At 45.7% G+C, this 26,237-nt stretch overlaps 1 protein-coding gene across 1 annotated transcript; it reads right to left on the reverse strand.

The window, feature by feature from the left end:
• Window positions 1-1,137: 1,137 nt before the first annotated feature.
• On the reverse strand, window positions 1,138-18,663 carry s1pr2 (sphingosine-1-phosphate receptor 2). The gene is made up of 2 exons (XM_071920659.2): window positions 18,283-18,663; window positions 1,138-4,513 (listed from the first exon to the last, which is right to left on the reverse strand). Exon 2 carries the CDS (start codon window positions 4,379-4,381, stop codon window positions 3,266-3,268), a length of 1,116 nt encoding a protein of 371 aa, XP_071776760.1. The 5' UTR covers window positions 4,382-4,513; window positions 18,283-18,663; the 3' UTR covers window positions 1,138-3,265.
• Between the last annotated feature and the right edge of the window lie 7,574 nt (window positions 18,664-26,237).

Raw genomic sequence — 26,237 nt, forward strand, 5'->3', positions numbered from 1 at the left:
ATGAGGCTATATGCCTATTTCACCACAAGGTGGCACTATGTCATTATAAGTACCCTGAAAAGTGGGGTCTGGCCTTCTCAGGTTGATTTAACACCGTTCAAGTCATGGTTTTGAGTCCTCTACCTGTCATGTTGTATGCAAACCTATCCTGACACATTTACAGTCTGTCTCCTTACTGAAGCGCAATCTATAGGCCTACATTAAGTGAACAGTTATCATTTCTTTCCATACTGAGATTGTAGTTTATTCTCACATTGCTCACTCCAATAGGGAAATAACTAGTATAGCTCTTGTGTGTGTGTGTGTGTGTGTGTGTGCACATTTATTATCTAATGGAGATAGATAATGGAGGCTACTTACAAGTGCAGCACTTTGTTTGTTTTTTCAGTATTGACAGATGCTAATTTCCTGTACCGTGCCTGTACCATATTTTACGGGGTTAAACTCACATCGGTCTAGTGTGCTCTCGGCTTTGAATGTTTTTGTGTGTACGACTTCACCTACAGGTTTCTGAGTCTGATGTCATATCCTGCAGGGCACTGGAAAGACTTGGCAGCCTTCCCGGCAGCGCAGCCTCCTGGGGCTGATTCAGCCAATGTTCCCACCCAGGAATCCTGGACGTCTGACAGGAACCAGGCCCGACCCTCCCAAGGCCACGCTAAGTCAGCCTCTCCCCTCACCCCCGAGTCTCCCCCTGAGCCAAAAACCTCTCCCAGGGCCTTTCTTTATGCTTCTCCCAGACAAACTAACTTACAAATAGCCATTCCTCTTTGCCACACCCCATTTTCACCCTCGCTGCCCTCTGCCCAGCTTCCCATCATAACCCTTTCTTTCTTCTGCCTTTAAGCAATTGAACAATTTTATTAGGCAAGAGGGCCATGAGTAATGGCCACGGTACATTTGCATGTAGCAGTTCAAGCTTTCATGTTGAAGCGAGTGTTTTTCTGACTTTGTCAGAGCATGTTTGGATTAAATGCTGGGTTTTTTTAATACTTCTGTGATGTGGGCACAATAGGGAGGCATCTCAGGACCTGCAGATAAGCAACAGCTGCAAATTAAATTAGCTGAGGCACTACAGTTCATCCATGCTATTCATTTGAAACCTTACTGTTGGCCAATTCAGTCACACAAGCTGGATTCTTTTGGTATTTCATTTATTTTATAAAAAGGAAATGCAATTAACAAAATGTTTATGTACCTATATTAGTGTTAGGATTGTACCGATTTAACACAGGCAGCGTGCTACTGGACACACAAGGCTATTGCACACAAGACATTCCATACAATAACACACTTCATACATACTGTACATAGATACATACATACATACTTACAAACATACATAGTTATTCATATATTTATCATAAAAAATCATACAGAGTTAGGCAACACAATGAAGTGATAGGTACACAGATAAAAACACGTCTCCATCTGAAAAACTTGGGGGGAGCAGATATCACTGAAGCTGCCAAAGTGCTTTTCAACATTTCTACTTGGCTGTCTAAATGTCAAAACCTGTATGAAGACATGGCGATGGAGAGAAGAGTTATTATGCGAGTGTGAGTGTGTGTGTGTGTGTGTGTCTACAGGAAGAAGGTTAGTCTAACCCTGAACAACAGGAACCAGACTATAAAAAACAGGACTTCCCATAGCTAAAGGAAGTGGCGTGTTGTAGGTCTTCAGAGAATGAGGATGAAGCTGACCTCCCATGAGGGATGATCCCCCCTGCTCCTTTGAAACCGGATCTTCTCCCTTTTTTTTTTTTGTAGGGGAAGTGAGGGGTTTGTGGAAAGATGAGACTTGTTTACTCTGAACAGATCTCATTTCATATATCTAGCAAATTAAACTGGGACGTTCACAACAAGTTTTTGTTTGCGATGCTATTTAAGACTTCACAGTGAGAGTGACCTACCCTGTTCATCCCACTCTCTGCACGTCAATGACACGTTAATGCAAAACCATGATCAATAATACTGTCAACGGCGGAGCGCTTGCCCCAAACACTTCATACTTACATTCAGCCTCATTCCCCAAAAGGAAAGGCACAAACACAGAGAGCACATTGCCGCTACGCTGCTACAAGATTGTCAAGACAACAGTCCCATTCGTCAAGGCTGCTGGACAGCTGTCATTGAGTGAAATTTATCAGTGCCAACTCACTTCAGGAAATGTGCTTTCTGATTGGGCTTTCCTCTCAGGAAACTGTTAAGATACAAAAGACTACAGTAAAAGCAAGAGGGACAGATTATGAGGACAAATGAGGGAGGGGGTGTTAATGATGAAGCTGGAGCTGGAATATATCATACACATTAGCGCTTACAAATGAGTTAGAATTTCATGCATTAAATGTAAGCAGAGTACGTAAGTTTGTTGTAATCAAAGGGTTCTAAGCAAGGTTATATAGGGAGTATATAGCCCTGTTTTTGTGGAGGGGGCACCCATTGTAATTTGGCTTATCTGGAGTGCAGCGTTGAGTGGGGTTGATCACTGCCTCCTGGCTCTGTAAAGTATGAGCAGTGAATATATAGGCCTAATGTATACATATACGTATATCAATGGAGGAGACTTATGTGGTTAAGCCTTACAAAGGGCAACAGTCATTGGAGAGAAAAAAAAAAATACACAATGCCTACAAATCTACAGAGTGCAACTTTGCAAGCTTTGCATTGGTGCAGGCCCTAAACAACTCGCCATAACTTTGATGTTATGTATTTGATGTTTGTATTTTTGGCTTTTAATAGGGTTTTACATGTTTAAAAAAAAAAAAAGCTGACAGGCATGTACAATGGTTTACAACAAATTAACTGGCAAGAGTACCCATGAAAAAGCAATTTTCACATTTCTGAAAGGTCTCACCTACAATTGTGAGTTCATCGAATCAGTTCCCTCGAGAATGATTGTTTTCACACCCCTGCATGGGTGAATCCATTGAATGTTGATTGTGAATTCACACAATTTTGATTGTAATGAGAGAAAGTTGTAGGATGCGTCTTAACAGACAGCTGTGTCCCAGCCTCGCCAGGCACCCAGATTCCCAGGTGTGCTCTCATTTTTGTCACATCTCTCTGCCCGATCACAGCGTCTCTACTTGTTCTATCATACACACACAATCTTTTCTCTTTTCTTTCTCTCCCCCATACACGCTCTCCCTCTCTCACTCTCTCTCACACACACACACACACACACATATACTGTATACACACACACACACACACACACACACATACACACACACACACAAGCGCACAGATGTTTCTGCATCACATCAGACACAGGTGGTGCAATCTTGCATGATGGGTGTGGTCTGGTGTTCATGTTTGTTGGTGCAGTGCTCCAGAGAGCTGGAGCTTTTTAAAGGGACCAGACAGCGGTCGGCGGGGCGTCCGCTTTGCAGCAGCCCCCAGCAGCACAGCACACGCAGGAACTCCTTCCTCATGTCCTTGCTGCGCAGTGTGTAGATCACTGGGTTCAGTGCTGAGTTCAGAGTGGCAAAGCCAAAAAAGATGTCCGCCTTGGAGAGGATGGGGCAGGATTGCATCCTGCAGGATGAGTCCAGGAGGAGGATGGTAAAAGCGGGCAGCCAGCACATGATGAAGACACCCAGCACTATAGTGACAGTTTTCAAAAGGGCGTAGGCTGGGGAGTTGGTCGCTTCCTGGTGGCTGGAACGTACAATCAAATAGATCCTCACGTAGAGGATGACAATGGAGAGCAGTAAGAGGCTGAAGATGGAGACGACAAAGAGGATGTATTTCTTGGAGTAGAGAGGCAGTACGGCAGAGCATTCAGGGAGGTTGTTGATGCAGTTCCAGCCGATGATGGGAAGTCCTCCGAGCAGGATGGAGGTGACCCAGCAAGCTCCTATCAGGAGGAACATACGGCAGGTTTTGTTGGAGCCGTACACCTTGACCTTGGTGATGGCGATATAGCGCTCTATGGCTATAGCCAGCAAGCTGAAGACTGAGGCTGCCAGAGCGATGAACGCCGTGCCCTCCCGTATGAACCACTGCACTGGCACCAGCTCAAAGGTCCTTGGCCCTGACAGAAAGATGTTGGCTATGTAGGCAGAGCCCGCCAGCAGGTCAGAAAATGCCAGGTTGCCGATGAAGAAGAACATGGCGGAGTGGAACTTCTTGTTGCGGCAGACGGCAATGAGAACGAGCAAATTCTCCAGGATGATGATGCTGCAGAGGACCACAATGACTACGTTGAGGGTAGTGAGTCCTTTTTTCCCCATGGTGCGCTCCTCCAGCTCCTGGGTAGTCATGTCCTTAGCAAAGGCATAGTAGGACTGGATCAGACTCCGGTTGTAGTACTGGGAATACTTGCTCTTCATGATGACGGGGTGGCAGAGCACAGCGGCTTTACGGCAAAGAGTCATTCACACAGCGGAGTGGAGAAGAGCGTCTAGGCCGATAATCATTCCCTCTCTGGAAGAGACGGGGCGAGGGCGCAGGCTGGGAGGGAGGCTGCCTGTCCCACTGTCACGTCTCAGGGGCCCGAAGTGGGTCACCTGCACACACACAAACAGAAGGAGATGGTTTGGGTTACTGACAGGGGAAATTTTGTTGCACCAACAGAAAACGCTGTGTTACTGAGAAAGCAAAAATATAGTCTTAGAAAAGCAATGCACTCATCGGCTATCAGTGATATAAAAAAAAAAAAGCCTAAGTCTTCTGGCTAAACAAAGTGTCCAGCCAAAGACCTGTCATGCAGTTCGCTCTAACAGTCGAACAGGAACTGAGAGCAACAGACCACATACGGGAGTTGTACGTCACTGTAATAAATTGTGGTGAAAAATGCCACTTTCTGTGTCAATTCGAGTAAAAACAGCCACATCAAAGATTCCCCTGTCTAGCACGGTACACATATAGAGATCACCTTTGGAAAGAATGACAAACGCTGTGTAAGGCTGAGTGCTAGCGCTCAGACGAGAGCTCAGGGTTTCAGACTGAAGGGGACATTCCACCAACCCAGTCCGAGCACTCGGCTGTCAACACACGGCATTGTTGTGTGGAGCAAACCATTCCACTCCACTGAGCTCCCTCTCTAACTGCAGCGCAGCTCGTGGGTCAGCCAGACCTCTCCATCACGACAAAGCTGACAGCAAATTAAACAGATACCTGAGAGGGAGAGGTGGGAGCTTTCCTGACTTGTGGGGAAAAGGCTTCAAGTAACACTTTACTTGAAGTGCATTGCAACGCATTACAAGCCGATTATAAGCCCATTATAAGCAGGGATAAACTTTTCTTACAATACAATCATCAGGCAAACATCAGACAAATATCATAAAATTACATTCAGTTTGATATCATATCATTAACCATACACTTCCAATTGTTAAGTATTCAAACTCTTAACATTTTTGCACATTGTGTATATCATGCTCTGATTATAATAATGCACTCACAATGCATTTAGAATGTGCTTATGATGTCTAACAGTGCCTCCACTTTATAGTGCACTGCTTCAAGTGTTACAAACACCTGTATTTTAAATTGGCATTTTATCATACAATATTTGTCTGTTGATTTGAATACTTTCAATACTCTTAATTGTATGCAAATAATGCTCACAACCTTTGATCTACCAAGGCTGCAGTTTTTAAGTGTTGCACCCAAGCAAACAAAGGGACAAATGTGGCGTCAAATTACCCAGAGGACTCATATAAGGGAGGAACCTATAAACGAAGCAAAACAAAATAAAATGGGCTGTAGCTGCTTGGGTGAAGACACAGGCGTGCCTGCTTAAACAAAGGAAAGTTGGAGGTTCTGGAAATCTAATTAGAGGTGGAGCTGGTGTCTTAAACCTGTCAAAGGTAACGGGATCCCTCAGCGGGCCGGCTCAGCTCCGGTGGTAATTCAACACTGATGCTTCCACTGCTTCTCTGTACAGCTAGCCTGGATCCAGCTCTCTACTCTGAAATTTTAGTGGGAACTGAACCTCTGCTCTATTCTGCCGGGCTATGATTCAAAACCCCAGAGAGACTGAAAGATGGAGCAAGAGAGGGAGAGAGAGAGAGAGACAAAGACAGAAAGAGAGCATGCATGTGGAACGGCATCTGGACACAAAGGCAGGAATCTGAGACATCACTGTGACGCGAGCGCGCATACACACACACACACACACACACACACACACACTCATACATACAAACACACAATCATGGATGTGTTGCGCCACATAGAACTTAAAAATTTAATGGCATGCATGTACACAGAAATCTCTACACACACACACACACCTAATTGTGCATACTGGAAAGACATAGACTGGTCTAGCATAGCAGTCCAGCTGCATACAAGCAGGTTCAGCACACAGCTGCTATTGGTTGGCAGTAATAACCAGCACACTGTTTCCTCACGCAGGAACAAAGAACAATAGTCTCCTTCAGTGTGGAGAGCGTTGCCCTTCAGCCTTAATAATGGGACAGAGCACTTCCATTTGGCTACCGCAACTGTATCATAGCTGAATTTTATTTACAGTTGAGCACTCCCTTATCAGAACCGCTGCATCAGGACAGCCCCCCCCCCCGTCCTTTTAGGTCCATTAAAAGACGCAAATAGGGGGCTTGAGGCTGAGCACATGTGCCAGCTGCACCAGCGTAATTAGATCAGGTTACATTATTGCAGCCTGTAATGATGTTGTTAATGGAAGAGTCAGATAATCCAGACCAGCTCTGCGTCTCTATAGTCTCCAGTCTTCTAAGAGAGAAAAATACTGGTTTAGCCTTATTTCCTCGTATTCAGTCTTTCTGTGTGTCACCTAGGCAGCTCAAGGCCCCTCTGTCACCACGGAGTCCTTGGCGTCTGTCATCGAGGGATTTGACTGTGTGTGTGTGCGAAACCTGATGGTCTGGTTTGCCTGCAGCACTGTCTCGTCGCTGCCCTGCCCTGCCACTGCCTGCTGTGCGCCGTCCAGACGTTTCCACACTGATTGGTTGACAGGAGCGCCGTCTCTCTGCTCTGTAAACCCTCCCTCCCGAGCCGCCGACAAAGTTTTGCCCTGCGTTCGACCCAGACGTCACTGTCATACTTCCACAATAGGCATAATACATAATCGCATTGTTAAAAACTTTGTCACGCCATGTCGACCAGTGACTCCTTTCCTACCTGACACAATGGTTTGGCAAGAGAGTGAGACAATTCCTTTTCACTGCGGCGTGCAAAGAGACAACAGCAAAGACTTTGGAGAGTCATGGATAAATGTGAAGTTGTACTGAGAAGTGCAGTGGCTATAAAGGGGTTACAGGAAGTCAAATAAGGCAATATCCTGCCTACATTTCAAAGCAAAGCATAGACATGAGGGAGAGAGCATGGTGACAGAAGGTGATGAGGGAGACACAACTGAGCACAGGAGAGTAAAAATTAGTGATAAAGAGGAAGTCAAACGAGACAGACTTAACTGCGCCAACTGAGACAGGATATCCTATCAAAAAGCCTATGATCCTAGTCTTTACCAAAAACCTTTTGATTATTTGAGAAATGGTGATACAGATTGTGGTGCATGTTCACACTGTTCACACTGTTCACACTGTTCACACGAAAAACAAGCCACCAAAAATATGTTCTCCTAATGCAAGTGAGGTGTGATTATCACAGCTACACCTACTTTTCACAACCACATGCACAAACTTACCCCATCAAGAGATATAACCACAGCTGCGTGCAGAGGAGCCACATTTACTTTCAAATATCGAAAAGAAGATTCAAAAGATATGAAGTGATAGTTCTGAAGCTGATCCTAGTTTCCTCCTAATCCTAATAAGAGACAGAGTTCCTCTCTCCATCATGTGACTGATGGCTGCACAAAGGCCACAGGTGTTGTTTGGATTTCCCAGAAACACCTGATAAGCCCCAATTAGCAAAGCGCCTGCTCACAAAAAACCAAGGCAACGGCGCCCCATTACAACACCTGCTACCTGTCACACACACACACACACTACTTAAACCTGGCTCCGCTTTCTCTTGGGGAAAGCACTTCAAACATGGACAGAGCGCCTAAACCCTGACACAGCAAGCATGCCCACTTTCACTCACACATACAGTCCCTCACAAACATTTTGGTTTAGATAAGGACGGTGATTAACCTTGTCTTCGGACAGTTGACATTTGCTGCTTATCTTGTTTGCGTTGTAATGTGTTTACCGTTTGTTTGCCTAGAAGAATCCCTCAGCATGTTTACTGTTGAGCGGGTTAGTGGTCGGGAACTTCCTGTAGCACATCTTTCCCATCTGCCCTTTACACTCCCTGCTCAAAAGCTGCTGTAGTGGCAACACAGCATCAAGCCCGGCCCGGCCCGACCACAGTCATTAGCCACTTTCCACAGCAGGGCCAAGTGGGAAATGTCAGCAGTATGGAATCAGAAAGGGCCACTTGAGTATTGGCAACTACAGTCCGGCAAATCATCTCTGTTGGGAACGCAGTATAATATGATGAAGTTAAACACAGAGATTGGTGACTTCCTGGGCCCTTTAGCAGACACCAGGCATTTCTTCTGGAGCGGAGACTTAATCTTCCCTTGGCTTTTAGAGCAGTCACAGGGTTATTCATCATGGATACACAGAGAGCATCTGCTGCTGTGATTTGTCCTTTCCTGTTCAATTCCACCCCCCTTAATGGCGGTATGAGTATGTGTGCAAGTTAACTCTGGGAGAGTGCTTTGCTATAACTGTCATGGGGATCGTTCCACACCTCCGCCTCCTCCCTCTGCTCCTTGCCCAGCGTCCCACACTGTCTCTGGCCACCAATTGACAGTCTCTGTGGCCGCTGCTAACACAACTAGTGCAGAACTGAGGAAGGAAGATGAGTGTTGCAGGGAGACAGCAGCTGAGCATGATGCACTTGAGTGATATGAATGCATGGCTCTACTCAAACTGCAAACTGTCTCCTCAGGTTTCTTTTTGCCTCATTTGCTTTATCACATTATAACTGTCACATTTATTGTTTTGTCCAGGCACCTATTGCACAATCAGCCATCCTGATCCCAAGGTTGTTCCTTTTTTTTCCCCAATAAAGTTTTCTTGGGAGTTTTTTTTTTTTTTTGGTTGGGCTGGTTAGGCTCGGCAAGGCTGGATAGGTTAGATTAGGTAGGCCTGTTATGTCTTCCAGTATGGTATTTTGTGTCTTGTGCTTTGTTCTGTTTCCTTGTGATTTATTTTCATTTCTGTGAAGTCCTTTGAGACTTGCTTTTGTGATGAAGGGCTGTATAAATAAACCTGACTTGACTTGATATTTATGTACAGGCTTACCATCAAAGTTAAACAAGAGCTATGTGATTGATTGCGTAGAGTGTGTGCTGGGGCTTTTGGGGGGAACCTTCCATCTGCAGAGCACAGCAGTCAGTAAATTTCCTCAGTCAAGTGTTAACATGTCAGACATCGCAGGAGACAAAAAAGTATCCTCAAAGCCACCACAAAGTTTCACCACTGCTACCTGAACAGCTTCAATTCTAAGGAAATGACTAAAGCAAAAGATGCAAAAAACACCCACACTAATTTTTCCATTTCATAAGTACTTTATCAGTTGTGACGCAGCTCCTCACTTACCCCCCTACCACCCGCCACCCCTACTTCGCCAGCTGAATGCTCCTCCAAGCCTTCACAAGTCACTGCACACACAGGCCCGTTAAGGCAGGCCTTTCTGCACCGAGCAGCTCCACGCAGCCACATTGTGCAACCATGGAAAACACAGGCACAGACTGCTGGTGGTGTTAGCAGGTGGCTGCAGTGTGTGTCTCTGCCTCTCTGTCCATCACTGCGCCCCAGGGCTCCATCTCTTTTCACACCAGCACAGCAACACCATTGATCGCCCAGTCAATTCCCAGGGGAAGAGCATTAATGTTCCGAGGGCTACTGTAACAAGGCTGGGGGAGACGTTTTCATACTGCTGCTGTGGCATGACTGAGCTGTGACCTAGTGCTTATAATGACCTTGGTCACGGCACGGACCAACTACAAGTCAGTCACACAGTGAATCTGTGCAATGGCCTAACTATGCAAAGTGCCTGAAGCCTCTTTCATGAAGTTTAAATGCACCCAGGACGGTCTTTCACTCACGAGCTTATCTCAGCGAATAGGAAAAGGCCTGAGCAACGATCCTCTCCACTGTTATCTCTGTTACACGCCTCGCTGCCGACAAGCATGCTGATAACACTGATGGCAAAAACAAAGATGATAAAGAAAATACAGTGGACACAAAAACAACATACAGAGATATACGTGTTTGGCGTCAGCCGGGAACTAAGCACCAAGCGTCAGCAGCCACAACTATCATAGTGCTCACTAACTTTCACATTTACCCAACCAAAGACTAAATGCAATTGTGTCTAGCCACACTCTCTTACCTATGCACTTCATCGACTAAATATTCACGAGTTTCACAGGCTCTGAGGAAGTCTTATGGCCAAAACATCAGCCTGTCTGTTACATAAAATTCTACCTCTAAATGCAGATTTAACAGTGCTCCTGTGTTTTCTTTTGCCATGGACAGTCAACTCTGAAGCATTCTGCAGTAAATGCAATCACTTCTAGACACACCACTTTCGTATCTATGCACCCCATCGACTAGATATTCACAACTGTTTACTGATCATTTCCTAAACAAAGGAAATGGGAGCAGTAAAATCCTGAAGTGAGAGAGAGAGAGAGGCTGACACATTCTGGCAGTGATTTCACTCTTGACACGCTGTAGATTTGTGCTCAGGAGACGGATGCGTGGGCCGCGGACGGAGGAGTGCAGCACAGGAAAAGAAGACAGCAGGGTCTGCTGTTTTGAAACACCACCGTAAAATATAATCACCCGCAAAATTAAAATAATATGGGTTTCAAGGGTAAGTGCGAACGAGAGAGAGGAGAGCTTGTTTCACAGTGTCGCTCTGTGACTTGCACTCTCAAGAGGCAGCACAGATGGGAGATATGAGATGGGGGCCTGCAGTATCTCACAGTTTGAAGCTTTGAGAGGAATTCAAAAAAAAAACTTGGCTAAAATATGTCTCTGTTACTTTGTATAAACTTGCCAAACCATGTCCCAGACACACACAAGTCACATTCCTTTTAGTGTTTCCAAAAAAATAGAAAAGTTCTTCCGTTACAAATTTGCATGAGTGTCATTCACGTAATAAGCTAATTGTATATTTGTTTCTCACTCTAGTATATTTTTAACTCCAAAAGCATACCTTCCTCTCTCTCTGTCCGTTATTATGGTAATTTCACAATCATGCTTCATTAAAACCTTGTTTAAGCTGTGAGATATTAGGGGAGTGGGTGTCCCCAATACGTGGGGTTTAATCATGTAATTAGGGATTACCCTTTCGCTCGTCAAATGTTGACAGTTTGGGTACAGCCTCTTCTGAGGAGTCTAGTCTGTCAACACAGTTCAGTCAGGAAGACAAAACCTTTTTCACTGCATGTTTCTCGGTCACTTTGGCTTCTCTTTTCCTCTGTCCCTCTACTCTCTCAGTCAGTCCATCTCTGAGATTTTGTAATGCTTTATTTATGGCAGCTGTTCGTGTGCTGTGGGGCTCTTGGAGTGACAGTGAGAGGAGCTGGAGACAAAGAGTTGTGTAAAGACGGGCATCACAGAGCCTCAGGAGCAGCAGCCCGCATGACCGGCGGACACCCTCCCCCCCAGTTTGCCCCGTGGGGGGGGGGGGGGGGGGGGGGGTCTCAGAGGGTGGCGCCTTAAAGGCAATTACTGTAATACATTCACCCTCGGACCGTTCCTGTCAACTGAAGGCACAGAGTTTCAAATTATTCATGTTCTTATATTGCTCGATTTTGCATATTTCCCTTTCATGCTGTTCCCTGATTTGCAGAACCACGTCTTCCTCACTCGAACTCCCCCTCCTCTCCTCATATATTTTAAACTTCACCACAGAGATCAAAAGAAGAGGCCACAAAGAGGTGATTAAAAACACATCAGGAAGGATTTATTTAGCACACATCTGGGGCAGACATGTTCTTGTAGTGCCCTATTAAAGACTTCATTACAGCACATTGTGTACAATCAGCTCTCGATTAAAGAAACTCTGCAGCTACACTCCAAGAAACTACTCTCTCAGAAATGGGACTTTATCCTCCATCCTCTTAGAGCAATGTTAGCTTTGTTTTATGTACCTTTTCTGATTTAGAAAAAACAAAAAAATGGTACATTCAAAAATAGTACCTTCATGGGCACATTTGTGTATTTATTTCAATAGAAACTTGAAGAACGAAACTTTACATGTGAGGTGCAAACTGTCCTGAGTGCCTATAGCTCTCAGAATGTACAGCCTCATGATGGATGTACTGTTCTCAGAATGCAACAACACATGCTCTGCAACAAACAGCGGTAAACCACAAACAGAAAGGCTAGAAGATGCTGATGTGCATTTGAGGGGTATGTGTGTCTCCAGGTGGACTAGTGTTAGCAACTGCTATTAAATGCAGAAGCAGGCCGAGTGTACACTGGCTGTTATGCATCAGATCTGGCTGGTCTGGATCAGAAACATCGAGTCTGGAACAGCGGCCCGACATTGGCCATTATGGGTCAGAAGGCTGAGGTGCGCTTGATTCAAGTTTCAGCAACCCTGCCTCACTCTCACACCTTCCCATGTTGTTGTCAATACAATGAGGTTTTACCTAATGAATGGCTTTGAACCCTCATTCAGGTCTCCTTTGTCCCGGCTCCCTGCTCCTATTCTACTGTGTCGCTAGAACTTGGACTCCACCCCTTCTCATGTTCTGTTGCCTGGTTGTTATATTGTCAGGGTGTCGTGAGAGAGCATGTGATTACGTGTTGCATGTCGTGCCAATGAGCGCGAGACATCACAACACGTATTCGTGTGTATGTGTGTGTGTCGGTATAGCGAGGAGGCTTGCTGTGACTGCGACACTTTATGCTGGTTCCACTTTTGCTGTGATTTTGCATTAAGAAGAATGCATTAAGCATCAAGACCAGCAGACAGTCATGGGACAGCACGCCAAAAGGCGATGATACAGAGGAGGAGAGGAGGAGTGGAGAAGGCGCTGGCGACAAAGCAAAGATAAGAGCTGCACAATGGAAAATGATACCATCTACAGAAGCCAACACACAGGGGCACAAAGCCGCCCTGATTGCTTCTGCCCACTGATAAGATGATGAATTGGTGGAGGCCCTCCATCTCTCCTCAGAGTCCGGCATAAAAAAAACAACTCCAGACTGCTCTGGCAAACACAGAGCCATTAAACAGAGCTCTGTTGTTGGAGAAAAACATGGTTGCCTGGAGAGGGAATATTGTTGTGTCCACACAGTCCACAGTGGATCTCATGCGTTTTAGACAGATTTATAATTTCTTGCTTAAAAAGAGCAAATCTCTTGAAAAAAACCACGCGATGTCAACATCCATAGGCTTCTCTGACACAAGGATATCATACCCCCACATATAGACAGTATTTGTGCAGAACCAACACAGTCAGAACCTGCATTTAAAGACCACATACAACGAGTGTGCTGCATGGAAAGAGACCCGGGGGTATTTAGAGTTACAGAGTTTTGGAGGGATACTATGTCTATTTTATTTCCTGGCAACATCACATGAGTAAAATCTTTATAAGCAAAGGCCCCACAGTAAATCATGTGGGCTCCTATGTAGCTCTATTGAGCCAGCTGCAAGATTTGGGTAGAGTTGTCTGCCAAGGGATATTGTGCAATGTAACAAACAGGTCAGAAAATACCATTGCTGTGGTGCAGCTTTTCAGTGGCAGCGAGACAACTGCTACTTGACTTTGACCCAGACGGAGCAGATCTCAAATGGCCATGTTTGAGCAGTTGTCATATTTGGTTAAAACAAACAGCATCCACTTCCACTCTATCTGTCTATTCAAATGAAGCTGTCTGAACTCTATCATGACCCGGCTTGTGTTTGGCTGGAGGTTAATGCCTTCGTGTCTTTAAGCCTGGAAGGACAATTCAAACTCCTCAGCTCATCTGTCTTATTTTTGAAGATTGTCAGTCATTAGGCCATCTGACGCAGCTTGTTAGCAGGAGAGACCGACTCTCTAGTCTTAGTTCCAAACTAAATAAACTGCTTCAGCAGGACGCTCACTCTTTTAAGCTCCCACTGGCTGCATGGGGCAATCCAAAATCCAAGAAGACTGTCTCCAGCTTATTTTCTCCCTACTTCTGGATTTTGGGGGGGGGTTGAAGTAATGCCGGTGAGCTTTCCAGCTGCACAAACAAAGCAGAGAGGATAACAATGGCTGCCAGGAGAGAAGAAGAAGAAGGAAGAGGAGAAGGAGGAGGAGGAGGTCTCAAAAACCACAGCATCTTCATGTGTACCTGCTCCAAGATCACTGAGTGCCGGGATTGACCAGACATCAGGAAACCACGACATGACCGCACTGATTAAGCAGGCCGCTAGAGCAGGCAGCAGGATTGCCTTCCCCTCCAATCCATAAATCACACTGCATAACCTACATAAGAGTTTGCAAAGTGTTGCTGCTCCCGTCCAAAGCCACAGCAGAAACCAAAAACCTTGTGTTTGTTGTAATTCCCTTGTTATTGTTTCTGAAAGATGTATAACGTTCATGTCTGTGGTGTGGATGCACAATGAATAATGCCATTTGGAGCTCTAAAAAGCATTTTCAGCATGATTACCAGCTGGCAGCATGTTGGAACAAGGAGTGGTCTGTGCTTAAAATGTGATGTGCAGAACGGCCTTATCACAACCGCACAGAATCATTTGAACAAGCCATAACACCCCCCCCACCCCACCACCACCACACACACACACACACACACACACACACACACAAACTCACCACCACCACCACCAGAAATTGTCAGGAAATCCTGGCATGCTGCTACAAGCATTAGCGCCTGGCCATGGGGGGTCTTACAGCTTGTCTAAGTCCCTGAAGAAGGAAAGGCATGTAACAGGAGCCTTTAAAGCTAATGGATTCTTTCATGGAAGGGTAAAAACACTCTCCTAAAATAGTCAGGACCTTTTTTTTCTCCACCAAATATCAGCTTATGTAAATATTTATAAAATAATCAGAATAGCGTCTTCTTGCACGTCAGATTATGTTTTGAAAAAGAGACAGGACGTGTTTGTGTGCGTGTGTGTGTGGGTGAGAGAGAGCGAGAGAGAGAGAATGTGTGTGTGTGTGTGTGTGTGGGTGCGAGCGAGTGTGTACATGTGTTTCTGTACCTACTAACAAAGAGCAAGCAAAGACTTTACTGACTGCTCTCAGTTGCACTTACAGATAGGGAATAGGAAAAGGCAGAGGAGGCCATATTTATTTGTCTGATCCGAGACACTCCCAGTTCTTGGCGGTGAATCAGAAAGCTACATGCTGTCGGCTGTATGTTGCGACTTGCACTTCGGCAGCTTGCGAACAGAAGGCGTTTATTTTGCTCCAGCTGCCACACCCAAGGAAAGTGTTTTTCAGGCAAAGGGGGAGTACCAGCTAAAACTCTGAGCCTGTAGAGCCCAGATGGCTGTGTCACCACAGAGCACTATTAATATCACAGAGAGAAACCCACAAGCAATGTCTACAAGTACATTACATGTATTGTCCTCAGTGATCTGCCAAGGCACCTATTCTGTTTTGAAAGTAATGTATTGACCTCTAACCTCTGCCTGGTTTCATTTAACCAGGTAAAAGCCAGGATGCCTCTGGCTGGTCTCTCCTGTTCGCTTCTCTGATCTTTCAGTGTTTTTACCCTTCCGATATGGCTGAGTAAAGTGGTGTGTGCAGACAACAAAAGAGAAGTCGGTCTCCCTAAGGAAAAACCTTCCCGCTGCTTCCTATTAGCGGCCTCTCCCAGGCCGGGGCTGAAACCCGAGCATCCTTCGGGGATCGCCCCACCCACTCCCAACACATCCCCGCCTTCAACCCCCTAGTGACCTGTCCCCCCCAACTCCAAAAAAAATCCCACACGTCCAGTTCCCACCGCTGAATTACCATTTATTTATTTATCTATCCATTCACTTATACGTCTATTTATTTATTCCCCCCATCTATTTGTCTTCATTTCTCACGCTACCCCTGGTACTGCTCATTGAGAAGGGTCTGATTACAGCAGTGGTCCCGGGTGACATGGGCGGTATAGAGGAGGACCGGGCTACTGAGCACAGAGAGCTGGGTGGGCAACACTGAGATCCTCAACTCATGATGTCATGCACTGCTGAACTGGGCCAGTCTCCCTGCGCTCTGACATAATGGATTTTAAAGTCCCTCTATATAGACTGGTGAGACCAATAACATGTGTGTGCCAGAGTCCTGCGACTCCCTTGTGTCTCTAAAAGGGTTTTGTTGAGCGTGTGCCTGGAGCTGTGGAGTGTCTGGCCAAGGCTGCGTTGACGCTGTTCGCAGCACCCTGGGGTCACTCTCGCCCGGGCCAAGGACGGAGTGTGTGAACGCGTGTGTGAAGAAGCCTGGCAGCGGTCAGGGGGTGGTGGTGTGGCGGGTTTTGTTCTGGTGTAATGAGCCGTGCGGTCACATGGGCCCAACGCAGACGGCAGGCCCGGCTGTATCATGTCCTGTCTCCAGCCGGTCCGCAGCATGCTGGGAGAGTCGGTCATTTACACCCAGCAGCAGCACCTGAGCCCATAAGCAGGCGTCTACACCCAAAACAAGTCGCGGCAGTCTCTCAACACCCGCATCAATGAACCTGCTGACAGGGCCTTCAACACCTGATACTCCTCTCCTGCTGCCACTGACCACGCTTCCTCTTCACCCCCTCCTCATGATGTTATCACAGAGAGTTGTTTGCTAGGCTTTATTTGATGGGCTTTGTGGCTCCCGAATGCATTTGAGAGTTCAGTTTCTCGCCCTGTAGCCGCTGGCGGGGCTTGAGATAATGTCTTCACAAGCCTTTACCATTTCAGACAGCCCGCTAATGAGCTCCACACCATGGAGACTGAGACGGACCAACCACAGGATAGAGGATGATGGATTGAGGGTTTTATCTGGGCAATAAACACTAGTTCCTCAACCTTATCATCTTATCTCACTGTGGTTGAGGATTCCCCTACAACAGGGTGCTTCATGACTGGACTACTGACACCTATGTATCCCTCTCTGCAGGGTTTGCAAATACTCTTTCAGATACAAGGAAACACCATGTGCTGTTTTGTCAGTACTGCCTGATAGTGATAAGGCCATTGAACCACTATAGCAAAAGGCCCAGACAGCTCTACACTGGCAGAGTTCTGCAAATGTTAAAAGAAACAGCTTGACATTTAACTCCAGTTTATATACAGCATAGGTCTATTAGTCTTTAGTAGACTTGTCCATATGTATTGTATAGTGAAAGTGTATTCAAATTGATATTCTATTCTACTATTCTTAATTCTCTGACAACAAAAGTCTGGTAAAACAAAGTGCATGTTAAAGCTCTGTGCTGCCTCCCTCTGGGGAGCCTAGACTCAAACCCCATGAGATTAACTCTGGTAGATGGGGATAATGGGGGCTTTTGTCTTATTAATACATCCTTTCAATACAATGCCTTCTTTAGAGTGACGGATGAACAAGCCTCAACAACATCGGAGGGGTTTGAGAGGAGGGGGGGCACAGCAGGCCTCGCAACGGCTCCAAGGAGCGGCGGAGGCCCCTGCGAGGACGCGCCGGGGGCGCACACAGCCCAGCGCAGCCTCCAATATAAAGACTACACATGATGACCCCCTACAACCGACAGCCACAGCTCTGCGTGTTAATATGTAACACAATGCAACGTTATTCATTAATATAGTCAGTGTTTAACAAACGCAGCTGTCACACGGAATCTAAATATCACTTTGGCTGTGGACTGCTGCTGTGCTTCTGCTTGTGGCAACTAGCCTAATGCACTAACGTGGTGGTAATAAAGCAAGGAAGCTATCCTGTCATTATTACTGTAGGTATTTGTAAGTCAATCACATATTTCGAGATAGTGTTACTGCATTTATTATCGACGCGTTTGAAGTGACTGATAGGGAATTTAATGAGGGAAACCTCGTGCAATTCACCGTGAAGGATACAGATTCAATACTACGGCGCTGGGTTTGAATATGAGCCATAGGCGATGGTGCACACTGTACTAAATAAAACGTGTTTATATAATATATATATATATATATATATATATATATATATATATATATATATATATATATATATATTATAGCCTACTGCGCGTAAAATAGTACATAGAATTCCATTATTACGCGAGACGCATCAGATTAACGTCTCTTGTCTTTCGTGAGGCTGCTGCAGCACATGTAGACATTCACACTCGTTACTATTTCACCAACATTATTTTGAGTAGGTGCCATTACTTACCCCATGAGAGATACTGTAGAGCGCAGCGAAAAGACGCTCCGGTTGATATTTGTCTCCAAATGTCCTAACATGTGGTTACCAGTTTCCAAATGCTGCGTCAAAGTTCAGAGCTTTCCTCTGGGGTCGAGAAGGACAACAAGCAGCGATGACAATCAAAACTTTGGTGGAGGACGAAACGGTGTGCCTTGTCTAGTCATTGTTGTTGGTAAATCCATACCGGACTGTGAATCCGGACGCAAATCTTGGGAAAGCGCAGCGATTACAGAAATAATGAGCTATTAAAATCAGTGCAGACTTTTCGTAGAGATCATACTTTCCCCCTTTTGTCGCTCTAATCCAAGAGTCCGTCTGTGATTGTCCTTGCTCAACTCTCTGGATACAGCAGCCCCACGAGCTACTGAGCGTTAGCGAAGCGCGCACACAATACGCGGTCACACACACACACACACACACACACACACACACACCCGCAGACAGAGAGAGAGAGAGAGAGAGAGAGTCAGACAGACAGAGAGAGGGAGAAAGTTTGGAAACGTCATATGTCCATAAAGAGTAGTGTCTCAGTATCGAAATATAATGATGATGCGGATTTGTGGGCACTAATTAGGCTAATATGAAAAGGAGTTGTTGTTTTTTTTGTTTTTTGTTTTTTATTTCTGGGACATTTTCCCACTCTCAAGCCTACAAATGAAGTCCAGATGTTCTCATCCTGTTCCACCTCCTCACTTCCTCTCTCCTAGCAGATCCCAGCATGAAGCAGAGTCCACTCATCTTGGCTGAGTTTCCCTTGAGAGCCTTGACCAGCCTGCTGCAAATGTATATCCTTCGCTAGCTGCTAGTGTATGAAGGAACAGGCAGCAGCTTGTAGGTAGCAGATTGTGAAATCATGGTAACATTTATATTATGGTGTTATGGGTTATATACAGACACTGAATCAGTTTTTTTCAAGTTGTTTTTAATGGAAAGGAGCTTGAGCAACCTTTGGTCAATTAATTCGTTTTACTCGTCACATGCCTGCTTTTTTTAAACAAACATTCTGCAAACTAAAAACAACAATTTTGAATTATTTTCGATGAGTCATTCCTGTAATTTTCACTGTATTGCCTCAGGTGTGGGTATAAGTGTAATAGAGAGGGCGAGGTGAGGGTAAGTCAGGGCATGTTAGTCATCAGGGCCCTGCCTAGACTCACAGCGAGGCAGGTGCTCACTGCAGAGGAAGGGCCTCCCTCCGGCCCCAGAGGAGGCCGTCATGTCTGTGCAGCTGTGACTCTGACACCCAAAGTCACCTCATGTAACTATGATGTAATGTGTCTGTGATGAGTAGGACTGTTGTGATGATATTTATTAGTTACCTAACAAAACATCTAGGGGTTCCCCAACCTGTGTGTTAGAGTGTCTGACAAAGAGTAACAGATTCATTCATTGTATAATAGATTTTAAGCATTCTGTAAGCATTCCTGCACTTAAACCTCAAAAGAAAGAATCATTATGTGTGATTGGAGCCGCTCACTTTGCCAATTTTGGACCGAGTGAAGCATTGTGGGTGAAACTTTGTGATTTCTTTAATGTGGACAGGCAACAATGACCTAAAATGTTCCAAATTCATGTTTTGATTTATGAAGTGAGCCTTCAAAAGGCTTTGAATTATGTTAATAAATTACTTGGAGTATAGTAATGTTATGGGTTTTTCTGACAGTTATTGCTTGAGAGAAAAGATGCAAATGGAATGTAAATGGAAATAGTTTGGATGAAAGAGGCAAAACAAGCAAGGGATGCAGGGGAGGAAATGTGTCAGGATCTCCAGCGTTGATGATTCACAGCTCAATGATTTTTTTTGTTGTTGTTGATACTACTTACTTGCATATTGAATAGAAATGCTGTATCCTCAAATTATCACCATCCAAAGACCATTCAAACAGGAGCTACTTGAGAATCTCACATACAGGCCTTTTGCTCTGAATCCTATCTGGTCGACTGTTTTCAAAATGGGGCTGGTGACGCAGTCTGACATCATAGCAATTATGCCAGGAGAGCAACTCACACTACATCGTAACACCTATGTGGTGAACTAGATTTTCCAATAAAAAGCAGACCAGTGATTCCGAGATGAAGCTTTTCAGTCGCGTTTCTACCGAAGAGCTTTTACAACCATGACTCATGTCTAGTGGTGCGTGAGTGGGGGAGACGGGATCATGATTGGGCAATCCACTAAAACTGCACTGATTGCTGCCTCCCCCATACCAGCTGGTATGTGAGATGTGCTCACTCCGAAAAAGAAGAACTTGTGAAAACATCAGCTTTGCAATACTTCTGAGTTACAAAAATGTTCTAACGTTCGACTTGCGGGGACGGACACAAACCTTAATGGTGCACATTCAGAGCCTTTGCCTTTGCCTTTTCTCGCTCTCCGTGCATATGTCACCCTCAGCTTAAGTGTTGGCAGGTTGAATGGACGGCGCGTAATCGGGACGTCTAGCAGACAGGCTTTATGGACTGACTGCTCACTGTCAGCGGCTTTATGACGGGACACGTTTAGGAGCTGCAGAGAGCTCCGGCGAGGAGCCCCGCTGCTGTGTCTCTCACTGAGCTTAGGGGAGGGGTCAAGAGCCCTGACCTCACTTCCTGCAGGGGCTCCTCACAAGCATTCCATTGTCTGTGAGAATGTGCATGGGCTCAGGGGACTCCCCACATCTGGCAGCTGTTATTAGCAACCTCCTGTACCCCCCCCCCCCCCCCAGGGAGACCAGTATGTGTGCTAGTGGATGTGCACCCCAAGACACACCTCTAAATAAACTCTCTGGGTTGGTATTGTTCCATAAAATGTTTCTGTCTGAACAGATCTGGCGGAAAGCTGCCCTTCACCGTTTTATCTCATAATTTGCATTTTATCTCCCGGCCCGTCGTTCCTTATCAGCATTGCAGCTGCACTCGGTTAGAGACTTGCACTTTCCAGTAAAATTCTATAAAGGAACTGGATCAAAGATGTTGTTCTTGCCCTTTCACCAGAATTGCAAAAATGCCTTACTTTTACAAATATTGAGTCTTGAGAAAGGCTGCGGTTACCTGACCTAGGTCTACCCCCTTTACGAAAGTGAGACAATAAGCAAGTCTTGCAGTCAGAGCGATTGAAATCAGTACAGTACCACAGATTAGGCGGCGCATCAGACTTACCGAGACCAGACACACTATTATTTATTTTGCTCCATTACTCATCTCTGTACCCCTTCTTTCCAACAAGCTCAAGACCCAAAAAGGCAAAGTGATTTTAGAAGAGGGCCTGAATTTCCTTCGTTTCTACTTTTAGACGCAGGATTACACTGGGGAAGTCATTAACCATCAACTGTAACTGTTCTCAGGCTCCATATTGTGGCAGAGGGGACTTTCCATCCCTCGTTGAAAGTCCTCTAACTTCATTTGTGTAGGATGTGTAGGTGAACAATGGAGGTCAACATATACTGTATGAAATCAGGGCAACGACTATGGACCGCAACACCGAATGTGTGCAGATTTTTTCCAGTCTTTCATGACTCATTAGACTGTTTTTTTCATTTAAACTTCCCAGACAAAATGCTATGAAAGTGTTTGGATTTGAAACAAAACATCTATATACAGATAGAAAGGGAGATGCAGGGGGAGGATCTCCCATCACTTCCTCTTCCAAGCCTCCCAGACAACAACAAAACAAAAAAAAAGGACAGAAACTTTCCTCTTTCCGCACAGATGTTTGAACCAAAGTTGGATATATTATTTTTAGCGCTGTGAATGTTGCTCTGGTCATGTGCATCAAAGCCCCGTGATTCAGTCAGCGCTGATGGTCCGGATGACATGATTCTCAGAGGATTCTGGCTCACGTCAAAGGAGGAGGAAATGCTCTCAGTTTATATGTGAAAAGCTGTTGTCACCTCTGTTCTGTGCGACATGAACAGATGTGTGCTGGTAACAGCTCTAGGTAATTTTAAACCTTCTGCTCCCTCAGCTGTAGCCGATTCACACCAAACACTATTTTGGAATGGAAATAACGGCTTTACTGTCATTGATGCAGCTGCACGTAAATCCGCACATCAGTTGCATGTAGATAACAAGATGTGACACGCATTGGCAGGCACAATGGAAAATATCTGATGTGACCTCCTACTTTACGTCATACCTCACACTATTTTATAAATATGGCTTGCTCTTGCTCTAGCTTTGTGAAAATCACTAAAATCTTTGCCATTAGCCATCAACAGTCTGGGATGGGCATTGTGCAATGCAGTTAATTAGCACAGGCAGTGCTCACGGTGGTACAGAGGAGGTTTTGGTTTCTCCCCTCAACACTGAACACCATGACTTGTGCCTGGAGTCAGGATGGCTTATCTCTCTCCACTCCAAATTGCAGGCTTAAGTGTTGGCTGCGCCACATGTCTCTGCTGTTCACAGGTTTAGAAGAAATCTGCCACCCCCCCCCCCCCCCCCCCCCCCCGCATTCACTCCCCCTAGACCTGCAGTGTTAGCTTACCCCTATCTGTAGCCCATCTAGCCTCTTTTTCCCTGCACAATAGAACTCCAATTCTAGTTACATTCGATCTGTTCATTGTGCTGGATAGAGCTTGAATCACTGGCCGCATTCAGGTCACTTTATCCGCTCGCAAACAAAGGAAATATGATGTGGCACAGATGATAGCCAATATGTTTGTGATAATTTCTGTGTGAGAAAACATTGTGATGTGTTGAGTCCGCTGGTCTCCATCGTCTGCGCGCTTCCTGTGTGCCGTTTTAGCCGAGGTGATACACGCGAAGCAATACATATTTACACATGTTTCTTATGAGCTTTCTGTGGGTGCGAGTGAATGTCTCCAAATATTACATCACACCACCCCCTCTGCTGAGGAGGCTCTCACAGGAGTATAGAGTTACCTTATTTTTACAGTCGGGCCTGAAAACACTGTTCCCATGGTCCACTTCTGCGCCCGTCTGTGTGTTGGTTACTATGCTTAAGTATTAGGATTGGATGTCTGTTGTGTTCGCTGTCACGTTGCGTGAGTCCTTCATCATCTCTAGTCTACTGAGGGGAGGAGTGAGAGGGGATAGTAAAGGTCCAGAGTGGTCCAGTGTGTGTGTGTGTGTGTGTCTGTGGGGGGTAGGGTGGGGGGTGGGGGGGGGGTTCATGAGTTTTGTGGCTTCCTGCAGATTAGGCCAGTGTTTATAGAGCCTTGCTCAAGTACCCTTAGCAAAACACATTCAAATCCGCACGTCCGTTATTATACTTTTTTCCATTAGCCTTATTACTGGGAGAAAACGTTTTCATAGTGGGATCAGTCGTAGGAGAAGTGATGCAACTCTAATCAGTTCTGTGGTCACAGTCATGTGGCACAGTGTCAGTTGAAGAGGTGTCTTTTCTGAGACACTAAAACAGGACAAAGGGTTGAGTTTAGCAGTCAGCAGAGCCACAGATCGAATCCGTGTCATTTAATCTTCACAGGCATCACAAAGGGCATGGCTAAAATCTGTTGTTTTGACCTGAAACCATATGGCAGCCATCAGTGGCTCCTCTTGTCATTGGCAAAGAAACCCAACCCTGACGTTTGTAGCTAATTCATTGACCAGAGAATGACTTCAAAAGGTTGGTCGTAGTTTTAAGTGTGCGTGTGTGTGTGTGTGTGTGTGTGTGGGGGGGGGGGGGTCGGGGTGGGGGGGGGTCTGAGAGGCAGGGCAGGGCAGGGCAGGGCAGGGTGGGGGTATGACCCAATATGTAATTCATTAGTAAGAATAACTCATCTTTTCTCTGCTGACATTCAAAATTACTTCCTTGGAGCGTCACACTGACGTAAAAATAAAGCTTTTGCAGTTCTATAATCACATTGTGTAAGATGGTCATGAGATGCTGTTTGCTGTTCTGCTCCGTCTGTGAAACGCTAGACAACATCTGCTCACGGTCTTTAACCTCAGCGCTGACTGAACGCCGGGTCTCGGCGAGCGCTACGTGCTTACTCAGGTAAAAGAGAGGAAGAATTAGCGCGCAGATGTTCCACAGGGTTCACTCAGCACGACGACGGAAAAAAAGCCCGACCTGTCCCTCCGCTCATGCAGAAAGTTGCTACCATAAAGATTTCAGGGGGAAGAAAAGGAGGATTTGCAGAGGGAGAATGCGTGTAGTAAGGAGGGGCCGCAGGGGTATGGTAAAGGAGTTGAAAAAGGAAATAGAGGAAGGATGGATGGGTGCAAGTGGAAGAGGGAAGGAAATGAAGTGAAGTTGGTCAATAGAGGGTAAAATAAGCTTTCAGTAACCAGGTCAAGCGTGCACCTATTGGAATCTTGCCTCCAGAAGCTCGCATGCAGGCTGCTAGCTGTTTGCCTCAGACAGGGAGGCTGGACTCAATGAGTTGATCCCTGTGTATTTTTGCTTGAGGCAGCGCGCTCAGTATTTGTTTGTAAAAGCCTGTTTACAAAAGAGTGTTTGCGCTAACACATGCGTCAAACATGCACATTTCTCTCCTCCCAACCATAACTTATCCTCTGTTTCCCAAAGGGGGGGTGGGGGGGGTGGGGGGGGGACTGGCACTCGGCTGCTGGGGTCAATGTTGGGGGTCATCAGATAAGAAGGATCAGGGTCAGGCCATTACTTTAACTGTTCTGAGCAGCCTCTCTCATGGCCTGTACTCCGCTCCATACCCTCAGTTTAAGGTGAACATTCACATAAAGATAGGCAAGACATGTGGTCAAAGTGCTAAAATGTCTGTATCATAAAAAAACAAAGACTGTGGGGAGAGATGGCAGGAGGGCAGCAGGGGTCTGAATCTCACACTCTCCTGATACGGCCTGAAGTGCTGCTGTCTTCAGAACTGATCACACACACACACACACACACACACACACACACACACACACACACAGCATGGCCCAGACAAGGGCTGGACGTAGCCCAGACAATCACTCAGACAAGGAAATGGCTACACAGGAGACCAAAGTTTCAGCGGGACCATGCAGCAGCTCTGCAATTCAAATCCTGATGACGTTGAAAGGGAACTTCTACTGACTTCTACAGTTATGTGCTTGTATCAGCATTCATTATTTGCGTGTTCAGCTTAAAATCATCAGTAAACCACATGCATTAGACAGAAGTCAAGAAAAAAGACAAATTTCAATGTTATTTCAATGTGCAAAGTCATCATTTATTTTTTTTCTCAGTGTGACAAACAAGGACATCAAAAATGAAACTGAAGGAAATTAATTTCACTGTCATATTAAATGGACTGGACAAACCAACTCACTCATTACGACTTATTGTCTGTGAATGCTTTATGAGTTGTTCTTACAGCTAATGAACCTGTAGTAGGGCAGGTAGATTATGTACAGCACATATAAGAAAGAACTTTATTAGTCGGTTGTATTGATGTTTTACAGTGTGGGAGTTGTGTCATTCTAAATGACCTTTGAAACAGAGATAAACCAGCGCAGGTTTATTGACCGCACACTGTTGCCTCCCCTGTGGCTAAGCCCCACACGCCGCCACGGGAAAAGTGTTGCTTTGATGTGCACACTGCAGACATTCTTCCCATCACCATCTCACTTCCCTCCCCAGTGTTTATTATTGGCTGCAGCTGGAACACCTCCAGTCGCTGAGACCTCGCTCCACCAAGGTCGCGCTGACAAAATCCCACTCCCCAAAGCAGCAGCAGCCCACCTCTGTTTGATTTTCACTTGAGCTTGCGTATGCAATCGTGTCCCGTCATAAGAGCGAGGAAGGAATCTTTTTGTGCAGGTTTGAATCGAAAGCATCGTTAGTGTTCCCTGCTTGGCCTTTGTCTCTGCTGAATGGCTATTGTCATTGTCAGTAGAAACGGTCTGTTTAACCTGGTCTATACATTGTACAGTGCGGGGGATCATCTCTTCTCCTTTCTCCTCTGGTAAATAAAGTTTTGTTCTGCTTTCCATGACCTCTGACCCCGGAGTGTTGCGGGCAGCAGGGACAAGCC

This window comes from Centroberyx gerrardi, chromosome 7 (genome assembly GCF_048128805.1).
Source record: "Centroberyx gerrardi isolate f3 chromosome 7, fCenGer3.hap1.cur.20231027, whole genome shotgun sequence".
NCBI lineage: Eukaryota > Metazoa > Chordata > Actinopteri > Beryciformes > Berycidae > Centroberyx > Centroberyx gerrardi.